At 35.5% G+C, this 21,048-nt stretch overlaps 4 protein-coding genes across 4 annotated transcripts in view; 1 reads left to right on the top strand and 3 right to left on the bottom strand.

Annotated features, from left to right (window-relative positions):
• Positions 1-11,811, bottom strand: part of LOC110161057 (patatin-like phospholipase domain-containing protein 7) — a 33,091-nt gene extending 21,280 nt beyond the window's left edge. Inside the window, exons 1-16 of the mRNA XM_055161887.1 lie at positions 11,598-11,811; positions 9,948-9,991; positions 9,050-9,130; positions 8,242-8,329; positions 8,037-8,116; positions 6,932-7,026; positions 5,241-5,381; positions 4,425-4,584; positions 4,271-4,351; positions 3,595-3,723; positions 3,392-3,472; positions 2,747-2,864; positions 2,522-2,599; positions 2,354-2,436; positions 1,350-1,499; positions 499-576 (exon numbers count right to left, since the gene is read on the bottom strand). Of these exons, the coding sequence (XP_055017862.1) occupies positions 499-576; positions 1,350-1,499; positions 2,354-2,436; positions 2,522-2,599; positions 2,747-2,864; positions 3,392-3,472; positions 3,595-3,723; positions 4,271-4,351; positions 4,425-4,584; positions 5,241-5,381; positions 6,932-7,026; positions 8,037-8,116; positions 8,242-8,329; positions 9,050-9,130; positions 9,948-9,991; positions 11,598-11,601 (1,491 nt within the window). The 5' untranslated portion in view covers positions 11,602-11,811. The remainder of the gene's footprint in view (positions 1-498; positions 577-1,349; positions 1,500-2,353; positions 2,437-2,521; positions 2,600-2,746; positions 2,865-3,391; positions 3,473-3,594; positions 3,724-4,270; positions 4,352-4,424; positions 4,585-5,240; positions 5,382-6,931; positions 7,027-8,036; positions 8,117-8,241; positions 8,330-9,049; positions 9,131-9,947; positions 9,992-11,597) is intronic.
• Positions 11,812-12,263: 452 nt separating this feature from the next.
• On the top strand, positions 12,264-13,864 carry mrpl41 (mitochondrial ribosomal protein L41). Its single transcript, XM_020925774.2, has 2 exons — positions 12,264-12,321; positions 13,298-13,864. The coding sequence occupies exon 2, from the start codon at positions 13,318-13,320 to the stop codon at positions 13,723-13,725; it is 408 nt and encodes a 135-aa protein (XP_020781433.2). The 5' UTR covers positions 12,264-12,321; positions 13,298-13,317; the 3' UTR covers positions 13,726-13,864.
• A 364-nt stretch (positions 13,865-14,228) lies between these two features.
• On the bottom strand, positions 14,229-15,899 carry LOC110161064 (immediate early response 3-interacting protein 1-like). The gene is made up of 3 exons (XM_020925773.2): positions 15,720-15,899; positions 15,338-15,439; positions 14,229-14,432 (listed from the first exon to the last, which is right to left on the bottom strand). The coding sequence occupies exons 1-3, from the start codon at positions 15,808-15,810 to the stop codon at positions 14,377-14,379; spliced, it is 249 nt and encodes an 82-aa protein (XP_020781432.1). The 5' UTR covers positions 15,811-15,899; the 3' UTR covers positions 14,229-14,376.
• A 1,476-nt stretch (positions 15,900-17,375) lies between these two features.
• Positions 17,376-19,989, bottom strand: LOC129411295 (basement membrane proteoglycan-like). The gene is made up of 3 exons (XM_055161808.1): positions 19,926-19,989; positions 19,771-19,856; positions 17,376-18,748 (listed from the first exon to the last, which is right to left on the bottom strand). Exons 2-3 carry the CDS (start codon positions 19,846-19,848, stop codon positions 18,014-18,016), a joined length of 813 nt encoding a protein of 270 aa, XP_055017783.1. The 5' UTR covers positions 19,849-19,856; positions 19,926-19,989; the 3' UTR covers positions 17,376-18,013.
• Positions 19,990-21,048: the final 1,059 nt, after the last annotated feature.

Here is a 21,048-nt window from a genome sequence, read left to right on the forward strand (position 1 = left end):
AGTTTGAAACGAATCCAGATACCACAGATGGAAACTGTCGTTGTGTCCTTGGGCAAGACACTTAACCCAAAATTTAAAAATCCTTAATACTTAACCCAACTTGCCCTCAGTGTCTGCGTACATTGGTGTATGAAAGTGTGTGTGTGAATAGGTGAGTGATTCCTTAAAGGTGGAAAAGTGCTATATGAAAATGTGACCATTTACCATTTACGTGGTAATGTGAAATAAATTATTTTGTTTTGAAAATGACACTCTGTTGTCTAAAAAAAAAAAAAAAAAGATTGTTTAGTATCATTGGGGTGTCAGGCCTTTTCCTTAGTATCGAAATTCAGTTTTTGTCTTTTGTCATTTTTGCTGCCACACTAGATTTAGCACTAGTTTCAATAGAAAAATATGCTAATTCCATGGATATCTATCTCTTTTTCTTGAGGTTTTGAGCTAAAAATAAAGTTCTTTTACATAGTCGTAAAAAGTGAAGTAGGAAGTTTGGGGACATACCTGGTCTCCTTGGTGAGCTACAGTTGTACCGGCTCTAACGTGTCGTAGATTGACTCTTCCCTCGAGTAAGTTGGCATCCTGTTGATACATAAAATATGAACATATTCAATTATAGCTTGACCAGTCACACAAAAAATACCAAAACAGAATACATGTACATTTTATATTCCTCTATAGTTCAGTGGCTTGGTCAGTAGTCAACAATGTAAGGCTTCCATATTGATATTTTGCAGCTGATGTCATGAGTGTGATGCTAACTGTAGCATACTGCCCAGTCAGAAATGATATTAGACTTTAATCTGAGCTTTATTTTAACACAGTCTGACCAAAAACAGTTGATTTAGCTTGAACTACAACAGGTGAGATGATTTGTGTAGATTTTCAGTTAGCCTCTTTCACCTTTTTTGTGAAAATCAAAGTCCTAAACATGACCATGAATACTGGCTTTAATAACCATTTTGTATCTTTTCTCGAGTTTTCAAACTTTATAAAAACATTTTGACAGTGTTTGATAATGTGTGCATTGTGTCACCATGTAACTGCTGAACATTCCACCATAAAGACACATGTAGAACACCCCCAGCATGATATCACTGCAAAGTATCAATATCTATTTATAGGAAAAATGATGAGAAGACATGTATCACTGCGAGGACTAAAATCTGTACACACTTAATACTTAGGGACCTGCCTCCTCATGTGAACCAAAATGATATAATTCCTTTAATATTAGATCAAAAACATGATTTAAAGTTATGGTTAAAGATATTCTACCTGAAATAATTCAGTGGTGTGTATGTGCTGGCATACTGTAAATTTGCTATAATGTGTACGCAATTGGAGCTTTGTACCTGTAATTGAATGACTTGGAGCAGGTCCTTTTTTGCAGCTTGGAAAATGGCACTGACTTTACTCTGTTGGCTGTGTCCCCCTCCGGTTTCTGCGTAGTGGTACACAGCTGAGGGAGTGTGCGCCATCGTCACACTCTTCTTCAATATAGACTGAAGATAGTAAAGACAAAAGTAAAGAAAACCATTTACAGCTACCACATGAGAGACTATCCAATGATTTGTTTCAGATATCTAAACATCTTCTGCCTTTAAATACATTTACTACAACACTTAGTAACTTCATTTTACGTTATGTTAAAGGTAGGGTATGTAGAATTTGTACTTAAGCTTTTAAAATATGACTTCAGGTAAACTATTGATAGCTAGTGTTTTCATTATACTAACATTTCAAACTCGATTTAGATCCTAAGGAATAGACTTGTATTCAGATACCATGATGATACTCTTTAGAGAATAGAATGTTTTGTCAATGTTAAATCATAATGCTTTCTTTTATATTCTTTTATATTACCATGCGATCTTATATCTGTGTAATCAGTCGTCAGGCAGGTTCCACGATGGTCTGTGTACGTATACTAGTCTATGTGCTCTTAAACTTGTCTTGATACAGCTCAAGATCATTCTAAAATTAACATTTCTGCCCTGTGAATATGACTTTTTAGTATCAATACCTGCTCAAAAGAGTATTTAGTTTTGATACTAGGTTTAGTATTGATTACTATCAGCATTTTGTTAACAATTATAATTTGATTTATTCTTAATTACAATTCTTAATTACAAAAACCTCACAACCTAAACCCCAGCATCTGCAGCCAGTCATGAGTCAGAGCTAGTGCAGCGCCTGCAGCTCAGTGAGGGAATTCTGGAGGTTTTGATTTTTAACATGAGGCCTGAGTCAGATCAGTAAGACTACAGGTTGCATATCCTAGCTTTAAGGTGGATATAACTTTAACAGTGAATGTTTTAAAAATATAAAATATTTAAATAATTAAACTTGGAAAGACCTTTAAGGGACTTGAAGCCGTGTTCTCATCTTTGGAGGCTTGATTTCGTTCATACACATTGTTGAGTGTGTCGGACATGTCATCTGCAGATACAGTTAGGTCAATGACATAATCATTATTTTTGTCTTTATATTAAAAACAAGAAGACAAGTGCGTGTGAAAAAGTACCTGTAACAGCCATAGGTGTGGACAGAGAGCGAGGTTTTCTGTATTTTGCAGACCCCATTTCTGAATTATTAGACTTTTCTGTAAAAACGAGTCAATAATATGCTTTTGGTCACCCCTGGAATAAAGGCCACTCCAGAGGTATTTTTGCTTGAAAGTAGAAGTACACAGTAGTGGTCCAAGTTTATTTAAGTAAAAAAAAAATTACTGTGTGGAAATGTTTCAAACCTGAGTCACTCTTCTCCATTGTCTCGTCTTGTTGTGATGGTTGACGACGCAGCCCTTTGTGTGGGTGAGTCTCCCCCAGGACATGAGCCACGGACACCAGCGAAATGGCTTGACTTTCCTTTGACAGAAAGAATGCATTTGTGTAAACTTTCCTGATCCACCACCAGCTTTTTTCCATAAAAAAATATAGCTTTGTCAGGAAGATCTACAGTATGGCATAAAACTTATTCCCAATTTACTTCCCATACAATTCCTACACAATTTACAGGTCAGATCTATGGTGAGGCAAGGTAATTCACTGTTATTCACAGTCTTTCAAGGCAATTTAGAGTAATAAGGCAAGGCTTTATTTGTATAACACAATTCGTACACATAGTAATTCAATAAATAAGTGCTTCTTGTTGAGTCCTGGTTTGGTCCTCTTCTAGTCTAGATTAGTTCCAAAATGAATCTCAGTTTAGGCCACATTTAATGTGCTCTATGTGCAAGTATGAATTAAAAAAAAAAAGTTTGAATGCAAGATGGATGAAGTTTAATGTGATACTATGAAACATTCCCGGCAAAGCAGTAACATCTTCAAACTGACAAGCGGAAGTTAAAAACAAAACCAAAAATCTGCTTTTCTGCTCAAAAATTTCAACCTACCGGGTTAAAGAGCTCAGTTGTCAGCCCGAGGTAATTGTGTAAGGCAAGAAATGTGACTCTTTGCAGACGCACCATTATGATCTGCACGAGACACAACACCCAAATGAATACAACTGTAATGTGAAGGATGACAACAATAGGAGAATATATGAGAGTAATATACAGTATAAGATTAAATATTATTCTATAAGAAGAGTCTTTACCTGAATGACCCGCACCAGCGTCTCAGGATACTTATCAAAAACAGCCTGAAAGGCCATCGCGGGGAGGCGGAGGATCGTGGTGGGAGCAGCAGCTCGAGCAGAGACAGTCTTATAAGGAGCTGGGTAACCCTGGAGACACATAGAAAAAAACATATATTGTATATAAGTATAAGTAAATATTGTGGCTAGATTATTCTTTTGTATGTTTTTAGAATGTAAGTAATCTTCACAAGAACCTCACATGTTTACAATCACAACTATATGTATGTACTCAATAAATATTATATAGGAAAAGGTTTTAAGAAAACAGCTAAATATTAAACAGGGGGTATTATGCAAATTATGTAAAAGCAGAAAAGAAACAATACACTACAAAAGATGTGTGATGTGATGTGCAGTAATTTCATTAGTGGATAGCACTCTGAAGGGAGGGTGACTTAGTGCAGGGAGCAAGGGAACTGGGGACTCAGAGCGGCAAAAATGAAACTCAGTTGAATGAAACATTTTAATATGTTGTTTTAAGCAAAAACTAGGATAGCATTTTCAAAAATAAAAGATAACATTGCTGTCTAAATATGTGTTAATTATTTATACCTCAGAGAAGTGGAATACCCCCTTTTTATTGATAATGAATAATATAGCCTTTTTATTAGTAGAGAGAATTAATATGACATACAGTGATGATGTCCAGTATACTGAGCAAACTGTGGACACTGTCTCCCGCTAAGACGTGCTTCACCACAGCGTCTGTACCATCCTGCAAAGATAACGCATTCATACGTCATGTTCAGTTCAAAAAGTCATTATGTCCTTACTCTTGCAGCTCTTACGTTCTCATGGATACAGAGCTCGAGGCGACCATCTTGGACCACATAGATGCTGTCATCAGTGTCCCCGGGCCTGAACAGCACCTCCCCCTGGTGCAGTTGGATGGAGACCATGTGACGACACAACTCCAGGAAAAGCGGCTTTTCAAAGTGACCAAGGACCCTGAAACACATTTTGACAAATTAAATAAAGTGAGTGGATGTTAGTTTTAGTTAGTTTTAGCGTTTTTGCTGTTGCTTGTGCACAAGAACATGTAGTTTCCAAAGTACCATAGTGTAGAGAACAGTGAGTGGAATAAACAGCCCTTCTCCGTGTTTCGGGGTAAGCTCTGCTTAAATGCACAAATCTGAATGCAATTCTTTTATATACATGAATTTTCAGATAATTTCCTGATCAAACACTTCTTCAAACTCTCTTCACTTCTGTTTCTCTCCATGAGTGTCACTTTTTCCCCATGCCTCCAGAGTGCACAGAGGTAGGAGCTAGGCAGCTAGGACCCTGCCATCATTGTGCTTTGGAGCAGGTTTTTAAATCCCGTGGTTGGTGTACAGAGCGCCTACGCAATGTGTAAGCAAGCTTCATAAATGAGACCTCTAGAGACGAGTAATCTGACAGCTTGTGAGTAAGATGGGTCAAATCAAATGCAGATAAAAAGTTACAGGGATGTCTTTAACTTTAATGACCGTCAAATTGGATATAACCTTAGCTTCTTGTGCAGAAAATGTATAGCAATAGTGATTATTATTACAGATATTGGTGTTGGATTTGAAAAACTACACCCTGTTGATCAAATTTTTTGAAGTAAATCAACCACTGACCGGACATTCTTGAGCATGTAGAGCACCTCGGAGGGCAGGTGTGAGTTCTGAACATCAAACTCGGTCAGATCTGCCTCCAGTAAAGATGGAGGGGGCTCTTTAGGCTGCAGGATGGTGGGCTCCCTTCTTATGCGCAGGATCCTGACAACATTCAAAGCAGTAAAAATGAGCTTCAATCCAATACACTTTATTTATATAGCACATTTTATGAACATGACAGTGCTGCACAGACAAATTAAGACAATAAAAGAGAGTAAATCACAAATAAAAACAATACATAAAAAAATTTAAAAAATACATATAGTATGGCCAAAAATCATCATAACTGAAAGCTGGTAAATTTGAGAAGCAATTGCCAAAATGGTTTTGATTTACAAAGCCCATTTCAATGTATAATGTAGGGGTATCAAATTATCGAGTTAATTGCAATTAATTAATTACAGTCATATTTAGTGCATTATGTTTTTTAATCACGTTAATCTTATTTTTAATCTCTAACTTTACTGTTTCTGTATGCAAGTTGCCTTATTATAAAATCTGTTTTTATGTGTTGTTAGGACACAGTCCTGCACTGTGCAGTCCTGCTCCTCTCGCTCCCAAAAAGAATTGTATCCTAATTTTCATTCCCATTCTCGCCGCATCGCATAAACCTGCACATGTATGATCTCTGAAAACATCGCGACACAGACACAGAACAGACTCACCTTCACCATCAACATCCCTCTGTCACAGAGAGAACATCTATATTCCACTGAGTCGTGTCCTTTAGTAGAAGCTGAACCGCATCAGCATACAAGAGCGTTTTTTTTTTTTTTCTCTGCTTAGTTTATGCAAATTGGCCATGCGGTTTTAAGTTTTGTTTCTGTGAGACCTGCACAAAGCTGCTTTAAACACATTCTAATGTCAAACGGGCTGATGTGGTGATGGTTTATATGTTGTAACGTTGAGTTTATTTATGCAGATTAGTAACAGTAATAGTGATGATACTTATATAAACGTTAATGATAACGTTAATGATAGTATGAAAATAATGTAAAAATGAATTCAAATGAAAATACATTAAGTTGAAGGCTTTTCTCAGCAATTTTAGGTGAGATTAATTAGATTAATTAATTAGAGATCATAATTAATTAATCTCTCAATTTTTATTATCGCTTGACAGCACTAGTATAATGTTGTTGTTTTTTTTGTAGAACCCTAGATCGTGTGTTCTTTTATGTATGTTTATTAAACCTCCAAAAAGCAGAAATAAAAAGTAAAAAAGAAAATATTGTTAGAACTATAAAATGAATGAAAGCGAATTTAAAATTAAAGGTGCTCCAACTTTTCTGGTGAAGGGTCTGTCAAATGTTTTTCTCCGTGGATATGTCATGGCTCTGACTGAAATGTTCCACAATATGACATTAAACAGCTCTACCCTATATGTATTAAATTACAGGTAAATTCATAGCTCAAAAATACCTGGAAAAAACAGCATTTGAACTATGTAACATTCCTGACAAAGCAATAACATCTCCATGGAGACCAGCGTTTCACAGGCCCTCCACCAGAAAAGTTACACAATGCACATTTGGCTTAAAAAAAGACTGAGAATAAAAGTGGGTCTAAAGACAAAACTTAAAACACTCCACTTGGGGACACATTATTACAAACCGCTAATAGTTGTCAAAAGTGATAAAAAAAGGTCGTACTTCCGAGCTATTGTTAAGACTTTGGGCCTCTTCCTCATCTTTTGACGAGATGCAGAACTTGAGTTGGAGGGAGGTGGAGAGGACAGTGTCTGAACCTGTTGGAAAAACAAAACACACCTTTATATTTCTTATCAGGGCTGCAACAATTAAACTGAATAATCAAAACTAATCAACTACTGAAATAATCACTGACTATTTTTAAAGGTGCCCTGTGTAACTTTCACAGAAATGGCCTTGCCTTCATAGAAATGGCATAGTTTTGCTTTGGAATGTTCCACAGTATGGCATTAAACATATCCATCTTGCATTTATTCCATTTTATTATAGGCGATTTATTTCTCTAAAATACTATGAAAAACTTGAAAAACCTCGTCACATTTAACCAGCAACATGGCTTGTTGGCATCATGTTTGTTTCCATGGAGAGGTAAGCTTAATGCTGTACTGTGTAACATTCCAGGCAAATAATAACATTCCATGGAGGCAAGTGGTAGGTTCTCCACCAGCAAAATTACACACTGCACCTTTTATGTTAATTGGATTATACAGGTCCTAAAACACTGTCATATTTCAATAACAGCAGCATTATCATATCAAGTGGTATAAAAAGACAAAACAAGTTGGGATTTTCATGAATGATACACTTAATTTGTAATTATAAAAGCCTTTCATCAATGTATTTCCATCTTCATCTAGTTCAAAAACAATATTAAAACAAAAAATGATTGCTAACTCTTTGAATTCTGAAATATTTGTTAGTTGTAGCCCTATTTGTTATTACATATTTTGTATTATATATTTAGACAGGGGTCATACTGAGACTATCATCTTTTACATGTGGGTCTTGGGCCTCTTGTTTGTACAGTGCAACGTGATAAAGTAAATGCAAACTGCACAGAATGCCCTTCCCCATAGTCCAGGGATCAACCTAAGACCTTAATGCTTCAGGCAGGAGGGCTACATTATAAATATTCTTTACACTTATTTTTTAGACATACAAAAATTAAACTAATTAAACAAGCTACACAGTCAATACGGACATGTAAATTAGAGTCAATTAACAGATGTTATAGCTGATCTAATTTAATTCTAAATGACATCCCCACCTTTCTCATGATCTTTCGCCCATAAAACATCACTTTGTCTCTTTTCCTGAAGCGGTAGTGAGGTACTCCAGCTTCCATCTCTAAAAATACAACACATTTTATTATAAGAAATTGATCATTTACAAGAACACTGACAAAAGTCTGTTTTTACAGTCGAAATATTCAACTTGGTTGGATTGAAACATGTAAACAACAGGTCACTTACTTGACTTCTTGTATTTCCTGTAAAGCAGAAACACCACAGTCCCAACGATGGACACGACTGTTACAGCAGCGATCAGCACAGACGTCCACTAAACAGAAAGATTTATTTATTATTTTTCACACGCAGTAATGACATAATGTAATTTAACTTCATGTAATCTGTAATCTTCTTAAAGCCCAACGCAAAACTCCTTTCAAAGTGCATAAGTTTTAATGAAGTATCAAAAAGGATGAGATAAAAATTGCCACAAAATTGCGCACACATGTGGAAAATGATCTTGTTTTTCCCCTGTGTTTACATTTGGACTGGACCAAAATAGGGTAAATTTAACTGGGTTACACCTATTGGGAAGCTGTAGTTCCAAACAGCATGGCTACTATAACGAATATAAAAAATAAATAAGGCCAAAATTGTGAACTGAACCTCACAATTTATTTATTAAAATAAGATCTCATGTGACAAGATCTTGCAAAATAAAATGTACACAAGATTGTGAACACATGCTCAACACGACTTTGTGTGATTTTTTCCCCCCTGTGTTTACATTCGCCATGGACAAAAAAATTATTAACTTTGTGAGAGATATCATTCTAGACCTGCCAGGCAATTAAACTGCAGAGTTACACCTCTTGTAGTTTAAAATAACAGTGCTAGAATGACAGCAAAAATACTGAGGCCAAAATTTTGACCTGAACTGCAATTTTTTAAATTATAAATTATGGCAATTTTCATTCGCATGGACCCAATCTCATCTCACCCCTTTCCTAGAGATAAATTCTTCAGGTCCTGGGAAAAGTGTAGACATTACCATATTAACTTGAGTCCTCTCCTCCATGAACTCCTGCATCTTGGAGGTAAGCTCACTGCCGAGGGGCACACTGAAGATGCTCTGCAACACACAGCATGGGAGGTCAAAAGTCAGAAAGGTCAGAAAGTCAAAGAGAACAAATAATGGGCTGCTAAACGCAACAGCAGCTATCATAACAATGCAATCACCATTTGTGTTAATGTGGGCCTAATAAAATGTACAGTTCAACCACACCTGTGACCTGTCTAAATAATCTGACTCAGGGAATTGGATGATCAGAGTACTTCCACTGGTAATGTAATACATTGTTATAATGGTTAATTATTAGTTTAATTAGAAAACTATTTAGTTGCAATATTTCTAAATTTGTCTAAAAAAAAAAAAAAAGCCACAGTACATATTTTTGAAGGTGCATTGTGTAACTTTTCTGGTGGAGGGTCTGTCACCTGCTTCTTTCTATGGCTATGCCATTGCTCTGCCTGGAATGTTCCACACTATGACATTAAACAGTTCTACCACTTAATGTCAAATAATTTCAACAAATTACATAATCTTATCAAAAAATGTGAGGGTTCGGCATCAGTAAATATAAATGACTAATTTGTGTATAGTGATGCTTAGATTTTAAAAGTATATTGGGGGATCTACTCAACACTGAGAATAACGACATTTATGGAAATAATAACAGTATATAGAGCTACAAGTGAGAAGAGGATGAAGTGGTGGAACCTATTTATGTCTGTTAATGAGTTGTTTGGATTGGTGTTTAAGTTTCCCATTTATTCCTGTGCCCAAAAAGCCTTACCTTAAATGACAGTGTAAAGTTTTTGAAATTGTGATTTAGATTAAATTTACCAGTTATGTTACTGTAAACAAAATAAAAGACAAAATAATTTACCGGATATATGCAGCTGAGCCCCTCATCTTCACTGTCGTCCATACCTAAAAACACAGTTATAGCACTGTTATTATATTATTTGAATTCTAACACAAGCTAAATATATTGTTTTATCCACTATTTGTGCTCAAAAACACAATAACTTAGGATCTGTTTTATTCAGTCTACAATTAAAATTATTGTTTAGGTTAATCTCATTATAAATTCTATAGTGTCTGCCATCGTTTAATCAGATCAGACACAATCACTGAACAACTGAAAGAAAAATCTGGGACAAAGATCAAGAAGAAAAAAAGGGGTCAATAGTCGTAACCAGACACTACAGCATGACTCTCTCCAGCAATAGACTCTTAGTAAAGCCCTGTATAACTACTCGTAAACACTACAGTTGAGCTGCTATGACTAATCTGATTATTTTTGACAATTATTCTAATTGATAAAGAAGAATTTATCTAGACTGACTGTAAATAGGCTACAAGATATGGTATATGAAAAGAGGTTTTATCATATAGGCAGGGCTGTTAGGCTTCTGTTTGGCTTCTTTTATTAGTATCATAAGTTACTAATTTCATAAATTAAACATATGAAATGATGAATTAAAAAGAGCAGAAATAAGAGCAATTTTATGATATATGTAAAATTGCACCTTGATGTTATTAGTATTATTTTTATTATTATAATTCTGTTTTGCTTATTGTATATTTTATTCCACTGTAAATGTTATTCAGCACTTTGGTAAGCTTTGGCTGTTTTAAATGTGCTATACAGATACATTTTTTCAGACAATACTTTTTACCATTCAAAAAAATATAATATTTGATTTTTAATTGTTATATTATTAGAGCAATGGTCCTAATTTTTCATCTTTCTACACCTATGGATTATATAGTGTGCTGTATCTTTACAGCTTGTGATAACATGTGATTAGATTGTCTTGTGAGTTGTGATTTATTGCTGACTGTCATTAACTGGAAGTTGACACAAATAATTTAAAAAACCACATAACTCATCTGGTAAAAACAGGATGTACATTTAGTTGAATGCATTAAATTACTGTTTCTGAAATAAATAAATAACCCTATTACTACTGTATAATGGTTGTATTATTATTATTATTATTATTATTATTATTATTATTATTATTATTATCATTATTATTATTATTATTATTACTGTTGCTGCTGAAAACTTAATTTCCTTCGGTATAAACAAACCATTTATCTATCTATGCATCAATCAGACGTGATGGTGGATGAAATTTGTAACTGGTTGAGTGTCTTTCAAATTTCAAATCTAGTTCCTCTCGAAAATGTACTGCATAAATGTATATAACCTTTAAATAGTACTCAGGTAGTACACATGGTAGTAACATGGTCAATTTGATACAAAAGCACAAATCCTACGAATGACATTTTACTGGGGGCAATTTAGACCCAAATTCTTCAGTCTACAACCATAAATAACCAATGTGCAAAGCTGTCTGGGTGATATATAAATGAGGTATTAAATAGTCAGTACTTTTACTCTTTACTTGCCCTTAATAGATTACATGTTATAGAGTAGGTCAAACATGGTCTGGCCTCTTTTTGTAAACAAACCAGGCGTCTTTCTTTCATCTAAACGTAATAAAAACATTAAAATCAAACTCACACATGTTGTTTTTTTATCCAATGCTAAATTTCATGCAAAAGTTGTAGGTGCACCAAAATAAATCAGCGATGGGTGAGTCTGACCTTACGCAGCACCCCGAAGTCTCCCCTTTCATTCCGATATACACTGTCAACATGCAACTAAATGCGACAAAAGGCAATCGTTTAGCTTAACAGCAGCCACAAATCATGAGGGAAATCAAAAACGACTAAATAAGGCATGTTTTTCCGTAGACAAATAAGCAAAAACACTGATCACGTACCTTTATTTGTCAAACTTTTTGTGTATACATGCCGCGTAGTAGCGTAAAGCCCACGGAAACAACTAGGCAATCGATAACATTTGCGCTATCAAAATAAAAGTAATGTTTACAAAATGCACACAGATAAGTAATTATTTTGTGAATTTTATCAATCTGTTTATGAATTACTATAATTTAGCATTGATGTGATCCTTTATTTTATATTTTTGGATATTATATGCCTCTCTACCATGAGAATAATACAGGTTTTCCTAGAATGTTTTAATAATATTAGTTTTATTTTGAAGAAAAACTCACTTAAATTCCTCTAACTCCGATTCTTTACACATGCAGGGCACGGTGCAGGGGCGGGGCTTTGTGAGTATCTCAGAATTTTATTGGTGAACTGTGATTCCTTCCGACCAATTATCAGCTCCGATTTTGGGGAGCCCATCACATTACCAACACCAGGAACCGTTCAAGGTGAGACAAGTCTTTTTATAGAAAATTTAGCCTCAAATGGTTAATAACAAAGTTGTTGTAGGGATGCTACTAGTTATGCGATGTTGTTGATGATCCAAAAGACTAAATTATGGACTAAACACGTACGTGAATGCTGCATATTATATTGTGATGGTTAACTAACACATGTGGCAGCCGTCAGAGAGCGCTAAACTTGGGCACATAAACATCATGTTAGGATCATTGTGCTGCAGAAGACCTGATGAAGATATTGCATTTTGGAAGATATACCTGTTTTATCCATTTTAAAACAATCACCATTAAACGTGCACTGTTGTGTAACACGTCTGGTGGAGGATACGTCACCTACATGTTATTACTTCGCCTAGAATGTGCCACAGTATGGCATTAATCTAAAGAAACGACATTCTTACTATGAGCAGGTTCGCCTTAACACAGATATAACCTGCAACTTGACTTATAAAGGCATACAAAGGAACATTTCATGCAAAGCAATAACATCTCCAAATGACTGGCCTTCCAAGGTTAGTGCACCATTGGTAATAAACATATCTAAAGTTCGATTTTCCTTATTCTGCACATGATTGCAGTTAGTTCAATTAATGAAATGTTCTAATTCATTGATTGTTGACAACATTTTTAAGCTCTTTATGTGAGCCAGCAGAGAAAAAAGGTGAAAAAGGTTTAGGTCTAATTCTGTAGGTTATAAAATAGTATAACCTTTATATTATTTGCTAAAGCTATTATGGACAATTTCCACAATAGCTTTATTCTATGATAATTCCATTAGAGAATGCAGATTACCTTTGGATGTAATTGTGATGCTGCTCTTATGCATCTAAAGCACTACTACCAGATGCACATAGTTTCTTGTAGATTTTATAATGGTTACTTACTTTTTACACATTTCAACTAGATTAATCCTAAAAAGCCTTCACTTTCTATTTGCAATACTAACACTATTTTATTTTTCCAGGTGCCCTCTCTTGAGTAACGATGGGCGTCTTATCCACTTTGATGCGTGGAATAATACGAGGAGCAGACCGGATGTCAGAGTTCACCAGCAAACGTGGTTCAAGGACTCACAACAAAGGTCGAGGATCTAGACCCACTGGACGAAATCTTTCCAGCAAAAAGTTCTTGTCCATACGGCAGATGATTCCCGAGTTTGTGGTCCCAAATTTGGAAGAATTTAAACTACGACCATATGTATCTTACCGCGCCCCGAGGGGAACGGAGCCGCCCCTCACAGCACAGAGCCTGTTCGATGAAGCTGTGGCCCCTCAAATCAAGAAAGACTTTGAATCAGGAACTTTCAACAAAGAGCAGTTGGAGAAATATGGATTTGAACCAACGCAAGATGGAAAACTCTTCAAATTGTTCCCCAAGAACTATGTGCGATAGACTGTAATAAAGACTTTATTTGAGCTCTAGTTTAGTTGTTCATCACTTCATCACTTCTGGCATTGTAAATGGTATGTCAAAATCAAATCAATCTATGGCAGAACTAGTTGTGAAAATAAAGAAATTTTGGGTTTCTTAATGGCAGTGAAATTTGTTTGCCTAATACATAATGGAGTTTGTGCGTGATAGAATTTTCCTGAATACCCAAAGAATATCAAAGTGTGTTTTCTATTTTAAGTTGGTGATCTACAAAAAGACAAAGAAATGCACAGCCTCATCCAAAAACTCAGAACCTTGTGTTTGGGGCGCTTTCAGGGGCACAGGTGTTCTGGGTTCACAGAGGAGAAATGAGTTTGAAGAAGTTGATGTTTTGTCTATTACATACTCTGTACATGTATGACAGTTACATGTAAAGTTTTAGAAATGAGACCCCAGCCTAGCTTACTACAAATAGTGATAGTCAGTAATTCACAAATGTCCATTATTTACAGATGCAAATGAGAAAAGGTTTATCAAAAGCATTTATTTTTGCATTTAATATTTGTATTTAAATTATTATTCAAAACATTCATTGTCATGTATAACAAAGTTTGTTGCAGGCCTATTCCCCAGTGGTCAAAGATATCAGTCTGCTCTTCACTGATCACTCCTTCATCCAAACAGAAGTAAAAGCACGATACAGACAGAGTTCACGCCGATCAACGGCACTGAAAAGGAAATGCAATGTTAGTTAAACAAACAACAGAACAAATCAAGACAGAATTTCTGTAGAAATAAAGAGGCATGTGTTAATATCTTCTTGCACTGTGCTGTACTTCATCATAGACACTTATTGTACAGAATTCTACCCTTGTAATTTTACTTATAGACTGTATATCATTATTCTACCCAATTTAGTATTTTAGTTTTATTTAAAGTACAGGGTTCCCACACACTTTAGCTTGTGATCATTTTTAGCTATGTAATCACAGCATGTACAAAAAGATATAGTCTAAGGCTATACCTGTCCATAAGTCCACAATTATGGCAAACGTAAAGACACTATATTTAGTTATGTAGTTCACCCGAAATATCTGTGTATCAAATTAGACAGAGAATTCTAAACCCAATTACACTGACTTATAAATATGCAAGTAATTAACTGTTAATGATTCATTCTTCTTATTTGAATGGTACTTCTGAGTCTAGTGTTATAGTAGAAAATATGGGACACTGTCACTAAAGATGTATCATACAGGTAAGCTATAAAGATGTAGGAGGTTTGGGGGTCCTGCCCCAAGAATTTTTTTGTTTGAAATAGGTGTAATTTCCTACATTTGGGGATTTAAGAAGAGGTTTTTCAAAAACCTAACTGCTCCAATAGGTGACACTAAGACTTTAGATATCCAATAATCTAGCAAAACACAGTATGGAGAAATAATAAACACTTTTTAATAATTTAACCACATACTTTAACTGACATAGTATTGGCTGTAGACCTAAACTGTTACTAAGGATTAGAAAATGATTAAAGTCTTATTAATTGCACAGCCCTATATATTTAATCACTGTCATAACATGTACTTTTCCATTATGGGATAAATGATTCTTATCTTTTGCCATAACCACTCACCTCTCATGACAGTTCTGACAGAGCGGACCAGGTTCATCATCTGTGTTTTGATTCCTGGTTCATCCCCAAAGCCCCCGACCCCCTGATCCGCCCCCCAGCCAACTGTAAAGCAACACAAGCTTTGTTATAATCAACAGTCTCACCAATTCACTCATTGTACGGGTCAAGCATATCAACAAGTAATTAACCATTCTACAATCTGTATCCAATCATATAAAAATAAAAATAAAATTGCATGCATTTTGTTAAACTGACCAATTAACAGGCATAACATTTCAATCTGAATAATAACGATCACCCAAGTAGTCAAACTAGCCATTAGCGAACTACCTTCATTAGGTTATATGGGATACAAATCACTTTCACAGTAAAAATGTCTTACTTTTACTTAAAAATCTTTCTTCGTGTAGAACAGCAACGGCGTTTACGCACAAAATCGCAGCCTGGATCAGAGAATAAAGTGTAAAAGCCATTTTGATTGTTACTAGGGCGGATTAGAGGCTAGTGTGCTAGCCCAATTAGCTTTCATGTGTTTTCGTCTGACGTAGCCTACAGTGGCCGCAGGTGGTCAAACTAGCAAGCGCGAAGAAGAAAGTGACGTTGATTTCTTTGGCTCAGTAGAGTGTGAAAGTTTGACCTTCTTTGATCTGCCAGTAATTAATGCGAACATGAAATAAAATAAACGTGTCGACCAACATAAATGCATGTGTCATTTAAACACATACTCAAATCTGTACAATTATAATTCACTCTCAGCAACTTCTATTCCGCTCATAGACTGCATAAAAATAAAAATAAAAAAAATAATATAAGTAGGCCACGTCCAGGCTTTATTGTTGACTCTTTGCACTAGTTAGTTTAGACCTGAAATAGTCCTAATTCAGGCCTGTCCTGGTTTATAATACTGCACAAGTATGTGAAAAATATTTCTGCAGCTAAATAAAGTTCTAGAGGCACAGCGATATTCTGTCCAGAAGAGGGCGCCGTCTGCCAACTCAAAGGCCTGGCTGTGTGGAGTGCGTTTTCTTTGCTTTTGCACGTCCTTGTGCGCACTAGCTGCTCTTCATCACTGAGGCCTAATTTTTATCATTCAGCAATAACCATTAACCAAAACATTCACATTAGGTGAAAGTATAGCTCACAGTATTCACCTTGGCACACCTTAACCAAATACCTTTGCACTACGTAAGTTTTCTGGTGTGGGAGGGGATTGAAAGTTTCGAACCGCGAAACCATCAATTTTAATTTTAATTTTAATTTTAATTTTAATTTTAATTTTAATTTTAATTTTAATTTTATTATTATTATTATTATTATTATTATTATTATTATTATTTTTTTTTTCCCCCAGTGTGCAATTTTGGAAATGCATATTGTTTAGGGTTAGGTCACATTTCATTTTTTTCCGTTTAACTGAAAATGCAATTATATGTGTGTTAATCAGTTTTTATTCATTTATTGAATATTATTGTTAATATATATTATTATTCTTCAGCTGTGCCTTTGCGACCTTTAGTGCAGTGCTGGAGGATTTGTCACTGAAAACAAGCCACATAATTCTCATAATTCTGTGTGCACTTGCACTACCCGAGCTATTTTATGCAGTAAGACCGTTATCTAATCTTTATTACTGCATAAGTGAGCCTATGTATAGACTATTATGGGCTATGGTTATCTTATCTTTGTTTTTCTTGTTTACTTTAGCTGTAAGCCATATGGTGAGTTTACTCCTCCCATGATTACCCTGGCTGCAGCTTTAACTTTTTTTTTTTTTAAATGATGGAGGCCTGGAGGAGTAAGGGTTGATTTGTTTGATATTTTTAATGGGTTAATTATCAAGTAGTTAATTTGTTAATTGTTCGGATGATCGGTTTATCAGTTGTTAATTAGTTTGTAAGGTATTAATCAGTTTACCATTAATCCAATACCATTATCACTGCTTATCAGTGATCATTTTATTAGTCATTTACATGTAATTATTATGGATTAACTGATTAATAAGAGTAATAAGTGATTCGTCTCGCTGCAGTCTTGGAACTGTACTTTATTTTTTCTTTTCCATACAGAGATTGTTTTATCAGTTCAATTTGTCTTATTTGGCAACACATACCCGCACAAAATTAGATTTGATTGTTTAATGCATTTTTTCTTTCATCAAAGAAAAGGGGCACAAATGACAATGAAATAATGGGACTTCAGTTCATTTCAGACACACAAACTAACATTTTCAAAACAGTAACACAGTATCTATATGCTTGAAAAAGCCCTGACACTTAAATCAAGCAGATTTAATAAGATCAGGTAGGAAAATATTTTTGCATAGCCTATCCACAGCTAGTGCAGAAAGTTGTCTTTTAAATCTACTCAGATGCAAAAATGACATACTACATTACGCATATTTTAATCAAAGCGCATGCAAACAGTCAAAATGAATGTGCAAAAATGATACAACAAAGAGTGAGGTTCAACAGCTGATCTATACTTTTTAAGTCTATTCCATTTTAGTTACAACTACTGTGGCCAAACTAAGCCTGTTCAGAGCATGGACACACCTTTATTGATCAACTCCCCTCGCCTACAGAACTAATAATAAGCCATACACATAAGCCCAACAATGTCAAGTTGAAAGTATACAAATTCATAAAGCATGACAGTAAAAAAACAAAAGAATTACATTTAATAATTGTCTCCTCTTGGTAGGTTGTAGTGTGGCACTGCATACTGCGGATACTGAAACGTAAAGCAAACTGGAACCCCAGAATTGACATACACAGGCACGGGTTTAACCACAGCCATACGAGAAGCCTTCTTAGCATTGTGAGTAGACAGCGTTGGGAGAACCTCTTGTTGCACATTGTTGGCTTGTGGTGTCAAATCTGTAGCAACTTCCATAGCATTGTTTGTAGAAAGCTGGTCCGGAACACTGGGCTCACTGAGGGCAGGGTCAGGTTCAGGGACGCCTTGTGAAACATCAACGCCAAGAGGGGTTTGTGATGGTTGTTTAGGGAGCATCTGCATTCCATCTGTGGAGGTCTGAGGGTCCAGAGCATCAGAAGGCAACACGGTTTGAAGGTCCAGAGCATCAGAAGGCAACACGGTTTGAAGGTCCAGAGCATCAGAAGGCAACACGGTTTGAAGGTCCAGAGCATCAGAAGGCAACACGGTTTGAAGGTCCAGAGCAGCAGAGGGTAAAGCAGTTGAGTCTACGGCAGCGGGCAAGGCGGCGGTGGCTGGCGGGGGGGTTGGTTCCACCATAATTGGGGCCTCTGTGGCAGTGGGTTCAGTCACAGCAGCCTCTGGAATCTCTGGTTCTTCTACCTCTTCAGCTTCTTCCACCTCTTGAACTGCAGATTCTTCAGAGTCTGATTCTTCAGCAGAATCAGACTCATCTGCTGCTGTGTTTAATGACATCTGAAAATGGAGAAATAAACCTAAACCTTAAATAAAGGGCATAAGACAAACTTTATTGATCCACAAGGGAAATTATTTGAACCATACATTATAATGACAAAGAGAAAAAATATAAATGGCGACAATAAATTCTAATTAAGTAGCAAAAATAGCAAGAGACTGGTGTCAAATAAGGCATAATTATATAAATGTATACAAGTTAAAATAAAATAAAAATAGAAATAAGTAAATGAAAATATCTCAGCAATATACAAAAGGTTTGAACCAGCTACCCTCTAGTTCATCTCCCTCTGCAAATCTCTTTAAATCTTTTCTTAAAAAGGCTCTTATTCACTTTGGCCTTCGACACAGTTTGAGATGCTGACATTTTATTAGACGGTTTTTATTGGATTAGATTCTTTTAGATTTTTTTTAAAGTGCATTATAAATAAAATTCCAGTTGCAGATCACAGGCATGTCAAATTTTATTTGTAAAAGTTTGGGTGTCAAGTGCCCAAGGAATTATGAAAGACATGTATGGAAATAGGAAACTAATTTTTCATGCCAAATTATTTTGCATAATCGATAAAACAAAGCAAAATATATTTAAAAAAGTAATAGGAAAGTGCAAAAAATGACAATATACATTTATTGTTTTGTTTATAATATAGGGTAATGCCAAGTTTACTGCTTGAATCCAATGTCCAACCATAGAGCACGATGAGGTACTTTGGGTTGCCAGATACAAATTAAAACCCTTGTGCTTGTGTCTTCAGTGGACTAAGACTGCTGTAGGTACTTTATATTTATTTATTCATGCATTTATTTTAGTTTTGACTAAATTACGTTTTAATGGCGTCTTACTTTTGTTCATATTGTGCGGTTTGTGTTTTTAATGTTTTAATTTATTGGTTTAAATGGGTGTATGAATGCTGTGCACTATTTTATACCACAAATGGCACATAAACTGAACTGACCTCAATATATCACAGCTAATAGTACTTCAGTTGAAATCAGTCGAAGTATATTAAACCTGAACTTACTGGTTTAGAGGTTACAACAGTCAGCAGGAACAGGACGCCAATCACCATCCAAAGAAGTCTCACCGTTTTGGCACCCATCTTTAATACTGCAAAAAAACAGCTTTACCTTGGTACATGTTGACAAATATTCAAGAATTAAGTTTTAACCAACTTACCCAAGTTCTTTCACGACCTGACGAACTCCCAACATGAATCCAACTTTCTGTTTTGCTTGGCTTTATATACAGGCCAATGTGATGTGTGGGCACAAAAACGGTAGTAACTCATTCTCTAACAAAGCCGTATCATTTGGACGGTTGAGACACTCTGAAATTAGACTATGCTAAAAATTGTCAGCGGGTAATAGAAAAAGACAAGAGGGCCTATTCAAACAGAGTAAACATGCTTATTGTGGCTTTGGGGATGAACAATAGGAAGCATCTGTCCGGGCTTTAAATACAACTCATTTAACCTCAAGACATGCAATTCAAAAGACAAGCTTGCTTTGGTATGCTCGACTTTGCCCACAAAACTTGACGGCAACTATGAATCTAATGTCTGAAGAAAAAAAAGTGTGAAAACACCATCTTGGCAAAATTAAAAGGTCCTATATTACAGCTAATTGACTATTATGAGTTTTTAGCCATGTTGGAATGTTGTTACCTCATCCAAAACGTAACAGGAGTTGTGTTTTGTTTCATTCACACATACTTGAGTAACTCTTTATTAGTACATCTCCAAAGCTCAAAATGCTCTCTTCCACCTTCTGATGTCATGAAACGGTTTTCAAGTTAACTGCTTTTTTACCTTTTGTTCAGCAGATTTGTTTAGCAATTCTGATCTGAAATCATCCAAATTATTCTAGTGAAGGGTGTATATAACACAATGGAACACTTCCTCTAATACCAAGTGGCATCACAAGGTGGAACAGGGAGTTTTCTGTTTGAGAAAAGAAATTTTCCAAAACACGCAGTTTGTGTCAATGAAAAAAAAGATGCAGCAAAATATGCCCTTTCAGTTCATCCAAAATGTTAAAATACTCCATAAAATGTCTTACAATGGTGCAAATATGCCATAATCTCAAAAACAATGAGTCTTTGACACTAGTATGTGGTGCCAGGAGCAGAAAGGACACCAGCTAGTTTCAAGCAGGACATGATTGCCATGTTTTCATTAGTAGCCCAATAGACATCCTCAATGAAGACCAAGCATGTCATATTTACAATTTGTACTTTCAAAATCACTACCAACTTAAACATAAAACTTACTCATCTGCAAAAAGGTCACAGATATTTTAAG

The sequence above is a fragment of the Boleophthalmus pectinirostris genome, unplaced genomic scaffold (genome assembly GCF_026225935.1).
Source record: "Boleophthalmus pectinirostris isolate CB_2022bp ecotype Guang Dong unplaced genomic scaffold, ASM2622593v1 HiC_scaffold_4, whole genome shotgun sequence".
Lineage (NCBI taxonomy): Eukaryota > Metazoa > Chordata > Actinopteri > Gobiiformes > Gobiidae > Boleophthalmus > Boleophthalmus pectinirostris.

Excerpts from the sequence above, each read along its gene's own strand:
- mrpl41 (XM_020925774.2), top strand. The coding sequence starts at position 13,318 with ATGGGCGTCTTATCCACTTTGATGCGTGGAATAATACGAGGAGCAGAC.
- LOC110161064 (XM_020925773.2), bottom strand. The coding sequence starts at position 15,810 with ATGGCTTTTACACTTTATTCTCTGATCCAGGCTGCGATTTTGTGCGTA. Across the intron at positions 15,440-15,719 it reads AGAAAGATTTTTAAGTAAAA|TTGGCTGGGGGGCGGATCAG; the intron begins GTAAGACATTTT and ends GTTGCTTTACAG. Across the intron at positions 14,433-15,337 it reads TGTCAGAACTGTCATGAGAG|TGCCGTTGATCGGCGTGAAC; the intron begins GTGAGTGGTTAT and ends TTTCCTTTTCAG.
- LOC129411295 (XM_055161808.1), bottom strand. The coding sequence starts at position 19,848 with ATGGGTGCCAAAACGGTGAGACTTCTTTGGATGGTGATTGGCGTCCTG. Across the intron at positions 18,749-19,770 it reads CTGTTGTAACCTCTAAACCA|ATGTCATTAAACACAGCAGC; the intron begins GTAAGTTCAGGT and ends CTCCATTTTCAG.